Source organism: Carassius carassius, chromosome 5, assembly GCF_963082965.1.
Source record: "Carassius carassius chromosome 5, fCarCar2.1, whole genome shotgun sequence".
Classification (NCBI taxonomy): Eukaryota; Metazoa; Chordata; class Actinopteri; order Cypriniformes; family Cyprinidae; genus Carassius; species Carassius carassius.
In genome coordinates this window covers 33,092,277-33,101,004 of record NC_081759.1, presented here as the reverse complement: position 1 = coordinate 33,101,004, position 8,728 = coordinate 33,092,277, and the positions used below count along the sequence as shown (strand labels likewise).

At 37.5% G+C, this 8,728-nt stretch overlaps 1 protein-coding gene across 1 annotated transcript in view; it reads left to right on the top strand.

The window, feature by feature from the left end:
• ubash3ba (ubiquitin associated and SH3 domain containing Ba) overlaps window positions 1-8,027 on the top strand; it is a 14,392-nt gene extending 6,365 nt beyond the window's left edge. Inside the window, exons 3-13 of the mRNA XM_059549282.1 lie at window positions 7-22; window positions 234-403; window positions 776-984; window positions 1,182-1,332; window positions 1,427-1,544; window positions 1,762-1,884; window positions 3,023-3,115; window positions 3,259-3,403; window positions 3,582-3,688; window positions 4,017-4,126; window positions 4,561-8,027. Of these exons, the coding sequence (XP_059405265.1) occupies window positions 7-22; window positions 234-403; window positions 776-984; window positions 1,182-1,332; window positions 1,427-1,544; window positions 1,762-1,884; window positions 3,023-3,115; window positions 3,259-3,403; window positions 3,582-3,688; window positions 4,017-4,126; window positions 4,561-4,698 (1,380 nt within the window). The 3' untranslated portion in view covers window positions 4,699-8,027. The remainder of the gene's footprint in view (window positions 1-6; window positions 23-233; window positions 404-775; window positions 985-1,181; window positions 1,333-1,426; window positions 1,545-1,761; window positions 1,885-3,022; window positions 3,116-3,258; window positions 3,404-3,581; window positions 3,689-4,016; window positions 4,127-4,560) is intronic.
• Window positions 8,028-8,728: the final 701 nt, after the last annotated feature.

The following is an 8,728-nucleotide window of genomic DNA, read 5'->3' as shown; positions in this document are numbered from 1 at the left end:
ACTGAGGCGGCTTCCAAAGCAGGTGTGTGTGTGTTTGTTATTGGCATGCTTGTCTATACCTGATGATGACACAGTGGAGCAATAGTCTTAATTTTCTGTCTTTGGAGCTGCCTTCCTACCTCTTTTAAATCAATTTTAGTGTGCTCTACTAGTTTTGAAGACAACAGGCGTTTGTATTGCCAAAATGGCTCATTAAACGTAAAATAAAATAAAATATTTCTCTCTCTCTCTAGATGTTCATGTGGAGCCCCATAAGAAGCAGCTTCATGTAACTCTGGCTTACCACTTCCAATCCAATCATCTAGCATCATTAGAAAAACTTGCCAAAGGTGTAGACATAACCCTGGGCTGTGATTGGCAGGCTGTACTCTTGTCACGGGACATCCGATTTGCCAATCACGAGGTAGTCAAATTGTTGTTATCAATTGTTTCTTTAGCTAACATCCTAAATATTATATTGTTTTGTTTTAAGAAATTAATCTTATATCATTTATCATCATTTAATAACCAAATATATTTGTCATCTGAAGTCTAAACTACATTGATTCATCTGTGGCCATTTAAATAATTTACTAATTATAATTAACGTGGTAATTAAGATGGATACACTTAGTATTAATCCACTTAGAATTAAGTATTAATCTTTGGGAGCTACTATGGATTACTGAATATATTTAATTACAATGCTCTTTGCAGCTGAAAGATTACTAATAAGTTTATACTGCGTATATACTGACTTTTGTGGCTTATTAACAGTCTCTCTCTCTGTTTTAAGACCCTGCGGGTGATGTACCCTTATCTGCCTCAGAATGACGATGAACTGGAGCTGGTTCCCAGTGACTTCATCTTCATGTCGCCTATAGAACAGGCCACTGCCAGTGAGGGCTGGGTCTACGGGACCTCGATGAGCACAGGGTTATCTGGGCTACTGCCAGAAAACTATGTCAACAGAGCAGATGAGTGTGACACTTGGGTCTATCATGGGTAAGATATGTCACAAAGTGGCTAAAGCTGCTGGTTTTTAAGATATTACTGCTTTTATTTAGCACCGATGCATTCAATTGCTCAAAAGTGAAAATAGAGACATTTGTAAGGTTACAAAAGATTCATGAGGCTGTGCTGACAGTATATTAGAACTAAAAGCATTGAGCAACATCTCATCTCTTTGCTTCTTATCTTAGGTCTTTTTCTTTCCTTAATGGAACCCCACCAGCCAATGTCAAGGGTGCAATGGGTGGGATTTTTCTTGACCCACACTTGGACGGTCGTCTCCTTGATGACCCCATGCCAGTGGATCCCCCCAGTCTGAGTGTTATATGTCAACCTATGCAGGTAGAACTATAGAGAGGGAGTCTTGTGTTGATGGGACAGAATGTACGTTTTTTTTAATTTATGTTTTATTCAACTGTTTGTATTTATTTTTTAGATCCTACGACCCAATCAGTCTCGTTTGCCTAAAAGAACGTTATTTGTGTGTCGCCATGGTGAGAGAATGGATGTAGTGTTTGGGAAACACTGGATCACTCAGTGCTTTGATGCCAAAGGTCTGAGCTCAACTTTCCAAATTAGTTCTTTAACATCTTTGTAGTTGTTCCCATGACCGGGACAAATCTGGATTTATCAGCAAGTTTTAAAATTGAAAAATGAAGTAACTGTATCCAGCAAATAAAAAAGTCATGGGAATGTATTGGCCAAAATGTGTGAGAATGTTTAATTTCCTGATGTGTGTACATTTGTGTATATTTGCTCTGTCTTTAACAGGTCGGTATGTGCGATCAAACCTTAATATGCCAACGAGTGTCCCAGCAAGGAGTGGGGGGTACAGGGACTATGATAAGGACTGTCCTATCACTGTGTTTGGATCCACACAGGCTCACCTAGTCGGTTAGTCCCTCACCACTGTTAAAGGAGTAGTTCACTTCCAGAACAAAAATTTACAGATAATGTACTCAACCCCTTGTCATCAAAGATGTTCATCTCTTTCTTTCTTCAGTAATAAAGAAATTATAATTTTTGATGAAAACATTTTAGGGACTTTCTCCAAAATGTTTTTTTTTTCTAGTTCAGGTTTTATTATCCTATCCATCCACTGCGGCTGCCACACTGAGAATAGATATGCGAACAGCCCTTATCCGATCGCAATCCAATGACAGGGACGCACATTTTGAAAGACAATCGCCTATAGGATGCATTTTGAATGTCCAGTAGTCCTCAAATAACATTATAGTCCAGCCTCGTCTAGTTAACGAAAATGCGGCATAAATTTCGTCATAATTTCGTCATCAGATATTATTTTTAGCTCGTCAACGTCTCGTCTTAGTCACATAAAAAATGTTCGTTAACAAATATTTTTCAGCGTCGTCTTCGTTAACGAAATTAACACTGCTAACCCTGACCTTGCCCATCCCCAACCCCCAACCATTCGAATTTCCGTAGGCGGGAATTATGCTGCGTTCATGCCGTATCGTAATTACCGCAATTTCGAGATGACAGCACGTGATGTTCTGCTCGGAGCTGTTCACATCCTCGGACTCGGAAATATGTTTTTCTATGGTAACACTATCAACACATAAACAGAGCCTGCGGGGGTCAGGGGGTGCAGCGGTCACATAGTACAAGTGAAAACTCCCAATTCACAAGTTGTAATTACGAGTTCTATGAGGACTTGAACGCTTTTTACAAGTTGGTATCTAATAATTACGATAATTAAGATATGCCGTGAACGCACCTTTATTTGATATATGATGATATTCTAATGGGCCATTTTGTGACATCACAAACCCCGGAACCAACGCAGTAGTCCAAACGAGAGTTCGTTGTAGTTCTTGAAAAGATTCTCCCTTTGGAGTGGACTTTGAGATTTGTAACTTTATAGATCTTTTTTATGCCCAAACATACACATTACAAACTGACTAAAATTCAAAAAGTGAAAAAGCATAATAGGACCCCTATAAATATGAAGTGTGTAATTTCTGCTATTGACACTAGCATGTGTTTACTGTACGTGTAATTTGTTTTACAGGGGAGGCTCTCCTGGAAAGTCAAACAGTAGTAGACTTTGTATACTGTTCTCCATCTCTGCGCTGCGTGCAAACAGCTCATAATATCCTCAAAGGTAGAACAGCACCTCCTTTGCTCTTTCATCTTTCTTCCGTTCATTCACAAATCAGTTTTTACTGCATTAGCCATGCCCATTTACACCCCTAAATCGATCTCTTCCCATGTGTCACTTTCTCTGTTATGGATTGTGTTTCTCAGGGCTTCAAAAGGATGGGAAGACTAAAATCAGAGTTGAGCCCGGGTTGTTTGAGTGGACTAAATGGGTGTCGGGAACCTCATTACCTGCCTGGATTCCTCCTGCAGATCTAGCAGCTGCAAACCTTAGTGTGGATACAACATACAGGTATTTGACAAGACGTTCAATGAACTATACATGCTTCTTTCTAAACTTTTTGGCCGTGATGTTTCTGAATGATAGCATTATTTGTTGTTTATGTTTTAGATTTTGTCTCCTTTTGATTTCACAATTATCTTCTTGCAATGAAACAAATTGTTTCCAATGATGAATTGTTTCCATCTAGACCTCATATTCCTGTCAGTAAACTGGCCGTGTCTGAGTCCTATGAAACATACATCAGTCGCAGCTTCCAAGTGACACGTGAAATACTGTCAGAGTGCAATAATCTGGGTAGGTCATGAGTGATGGTACATTAGATTTTTTTATTTGGTCTAAATCTTTACTGATTTCCCCCCGGTCTCACAGTCAAGGCTTAAGCCAGACTAAATGCATGTTTGAGCGGTCTTAACTGAAAATATCTTGCTCTGACATATTTTAAAATATGTCAGTGTCATTGTTCTGTGTCAGTATGCACACCTGTAATGTTTTCTTCTAAGGCATTTTTGTAAAAGTTGCTTAAATATCTTAATTTAACTAAGGTCTAGCCCTGGCTTTAGTTAAACCCCGTTTGTGAAACCGGCTATTATGTTTACCGTCTTTCCAATGTGGTGTCCAATAGGAAATACAGTGCTGATTGTGGCCCATGCTTCCTCTCTGGAGGCTTGTACGAGGCAGATACAGGGACTGACCCCACAGAACGCTAAAGACTTTGTGCAAGTGGTCAGAAAGGTCAGATCTCTTATGCATCTTTTCCAAATATTTTTTTCTATATTTTTTATTTGTATAAATACTTTTGGGATCAGATCTCTGATCTCCAAAAATCTCATAGATATTAGAAAATTTCTTGAGCAGCAAATGAGCATATTAGAATGTTTTCTGAAGGATCATGTGACACTGAAGACTGGAGTAATGACTACTGAAAATTCAGCTTTTCCATTACATGAATACAAATATTAATAATCTTTTCTGACTAAATAAATGCAGCCTTGATGAGCACAAGGTGATTAATGTTTTAAAACATTAAAAAAATCTAACCGACCCCATATTTCTGTGTAGTAGTTATATATACATTTATTTTGTCTTTTATGTTATATATGATAATTGATATATACAAACTACTGTAGATAATCTCTTTCCTTCCATTTTTTCTGTCTCTCTCTCAGATACCTTACTTAGGCTTTTGTGCATGTGAGGAGATGGGTGAGACAGGCGTTTGGCAGCTTGTGGATCCACCCATCCTGCCCCTCACCCATGGGCCCAATCACAGCTTTAACTGGAAAGAAGCACTGCTGCGGGACTGAGAGGCTCTGCGACTTTTACCCTCACTGCTCTTCCTCCAAAGGCAACAGAGATGTGCTTACAGTCACATCAACACAGATCTGTATTACAGCACTATAAACAGCTCATGCTTCCATAGCCACGTTCTTGCATTGCTGCAGTAGACCTCATTGACCCTGTCTTAATACAGTATGTAAAGCATAAGAGCAGTAATATTTGTGATAGATTTCCATAACGTGATCAAATACCATTTTCCGGCCTATAGACAAGCTGCAGCAGAACACATGCGCCAACTGTAGCACAGGCGAAACTAAAATTCTGAGTGCTTCAAAAACACACGTCAAACACAGGATAATAATATACAATACACAGCGATAAACTCAGGTTTCCTGCCTCAGTGAGGAGGAAATAGTGCGCAAAGTTGATGAGTCATCATGCAACACTTCCAAAATGGATGCCGTTGGGTCTCCGAACCTCCATTTTCCTAGACTCTGTAGGGGAATGAGATTCTCCCTATTACACTGTGAATCAAATAGACGTGCGCAGCCTATTGCATCAAGATTTCCCAATTACACCTGCTACAAGCCTGCTCACCAAACTCCTGAAAGCACAAGAATATAATCTGGCAATCAGATAGACTAAGACCAAGCAGCTTTAAAGTAGTTTAGAAATGGATTTGGTGGACAGCACATTCGTCCTGTGCCTTGCTGTCATGCTGCTACTGTTAAACACTTTGCAACTATAGGACACTTTGGGAGGACTGTTAGTTAGGGCTTATTTGAAAGGCAGTATTTAAAGATGTACTGTCATGCTTTTTGCATATAGGGTCGATTTTAAAAGAGGGAGATGATAAACCCAGTAAGAACGTCATCAAAGGCAGTGCCACAAATAGTTTCAACTTCTTAAGCAGCAGCTTAAATAATGTTACAGTATGTGCAGCTGTTATGCTGAACGGCAAGCTTTACTTTCTGAGCACTTGAAAAATAGAACCAAACAGAAAAGAATGAATGCTTCTACAATGTAAAGAATTGTACATTATTGCATAACATGTCTGTATATATTAAGTAACATAGTAAAATCCATTTGATGTTTCACCTCTAAATGGAAAAAATATAATTGCATTTATTTATATATTCATAAGATAGTTGTAAAGAGAATATGTTGGTGCTTCAGTTTTTTTGTTTGTTATTTCCTGTTATTGGAATAGAGAAATTAAGCCATAGCAAATGATGATATATATCACTATATGTTGCAGTGTTTCTCTCCACTCCGAGCACTTACATAAGCATATCTGTTACGATTACTGTAATATGCCATCTGTGTTCCCTGAACTTCATAACTATTTTAGCCCACCGATGGTTTGACATTTAATGATGATAAGGAGGAGGCATGCATAATGAGATGTGCAGTGCACTGCACAAGCAAAAGAGGTTTATGGGATTTTTTGCTTTGTGTACTCAATGTGTACTCATGTAGTGCATTTACTTAGATGTTATATTTTTACTTTTTTATTGAGTTTTAAGAGTTGAGCTCTTGCCTAAATGATTCCTGTCAAGGGATGAAATGGATAGTTTTACCCAAAATGTCATTTCCAAACTTATTGCATTTCAAACATAGAAAAAACAGACAATGAAACTGTCAATATGAATAAGTAAAAGTAAAGCAACAGATACACCAGATCAACTGTCAAACTTTTTTATTTTTATTTTCTATACTGTCTTAATATAGTGAACAAAGAGAATTTTCCTCTTGCTGGTTTAGCCATGTTAAGTTGTGTGTTCATAGTTCACAATTGTGACAAGGCTATGTATCCATAGCCATGGTATAAAGCTATTTTGTATATATTCAGGCCACACTTTTCAATATACTGAAAGCAAATGAGAACTTGTGTGCCTGTGTATGACTACTATACTTTTTTTTTTTTTTTTTGAAATAGTTTCAATCCATAAAAGTTCATAGAAATGACCTCAAATTAATGATCCAGCTGCATTTATAGTTAACAGTCCATTCAAAGGGAAGGAATACACAAAACCATCATGTTGAAATAATACACAAGCATATTTTATGATACTTTTATAGTGCTTGTGCATCAAATCACTATTCACTAGAATTGCTTTCTGCTTTTGCGTTCCAAGTTTTGGACCAACATTATTGTGAGTAAATTATGCAACATTTTCAGTTTTGGGTGGACTATCCCTTTCAAACATTTAAGATTACAGTGAGTCTAAGACAAATCTGTCTTCATTAATTTGGCATTTTCCAGCTCAACAGTAACATAGTCTTCTAAATGCTTCCTACTCTTGAATTTAATGAGACATTTATGCCAGCACATGTCTTTATGTGGAGATTTCTAATTAGCTAAGCCAGTGTAAGTGTGTGTGGGTGTGGTTGAGTGTTTGTTCATGTGCTAGAAGATGAAGATGCTGTTCTGCCATAAAAAATAATTACCTTATTTAATCATCCTTGTCTGCTGTTACAACATGTCCACCGTGAATAGATCATTGTTCTTCCAAATATGGCCACACACAAGTACATTATGCGTATCAGTGTGTATTACCACACAGGGTTGAACGAGTACAGTTTGACAAAAGCTGATTCATAACTGTGTTTGATTCACTGAAAGTTAATATTGTCACTGTATGTTTTCAGAAGCATGCTATGTGTGCAACTTCTTCTGATTGTTTAAAAAGGAAGGGGGGTGGATATAAGTGCTTCATTGATTTTTTTTTTTCTTCCAAAAGGCAGAATTAATCATTTTTAATGCATATACTTTAAGCATATTCTGACCAACAATTACCATTTTGGCCATGAGTGTTTGTGTTTGTCTTGATGCTCTTGAGAATCATGAGATGTTTTATGTACCCTACTGATCAGAGACTGGGTAAATCAATAAATATACAAAACCTAAATAAAAAATAGTAAGAAATATAAAACCAGTGTATTACAAATTGATATTTTAGCTGTTGTTATTTTAATTGTTGTTTAGTCCTCCCTGAAATGAGTCATGTTTAGTTTATATACAACTTTAGGCTTGCATTCAGTTCATTTAATTTATTTAAAGTTATTTAAGTTTTACCTTTGGGGTATTTTAGCAGCTTGAAAATTATCCTTGCATGCCCAAGAAGAAGATGCAAATGTAACACCTCTGTAGTGAAAAGTTGTACATGAAATGACTGCACAAAACATGCGTTATAGTTCAGTGCTCAAAAATTTGAATAGATTTCAAAAGCATATGTGACATTCCGCCACAAAGCTACCTTTTTAATTTGATTGTTGACTTTTATTTTAAGACTTGTTTTAACGCGTAATGTTTGTAAAGCATGTTTGCAAATAAATCTTTTGTCATCCTGCATTGAAGAGTACTGTCTTTGTGTTACATTTCACGGCAATATTGTCACTGCAATGACATTACGAAGTACAAAAATAATACTATTGAAATTACTAAGGGTCTCTACTCACCTTATTCCGCCTGCCCACTTTTAATACTTCGCATTTCCGCATTTTGTCATCCGACTTCCGCTAAACCGATACGGCACGTCCGGTTACTAGTTTAGTAATTGTAACATTGTTCCCTTTCATAGGTCACTTCGATGCTGCGGTGACGTCACCGTATGGGAACACCCCTCGGTGTGACGAATGTCTGAAGCCCTATACCATCCCGCCAATTTCGCTCAGATTTCATTCCTTCAGGAAATTGAATCATCTGTTCCCTAAGGAAACCATCTCGCGTTCTCAGCGTTTTTTTCTTCGAGCAGTGTTCAACTCCTCTTCGCGGACGTGATGAGTCAACGAAAGGTAAGAGCCGTATAATGGGTTTATCACGAGGAGGCACTCATGAGAGGTTCGTTAGGCCTAAAAAAAAAATTGTTTGGTTCCGGTTTCCGACCGACCCTGTCAATTTATGTGCGACCCAAATTTATTTTATGAGACTGGGGAAGAACGGTCTTTCACACATCGTTAATTAAATTACAGTTTCCTTTTAAATGCTGTTTTACACTTAAGTAATCCGTTAAAAACCATTAAGTATTGCATCAAAACCCTTTAACTGTCAAT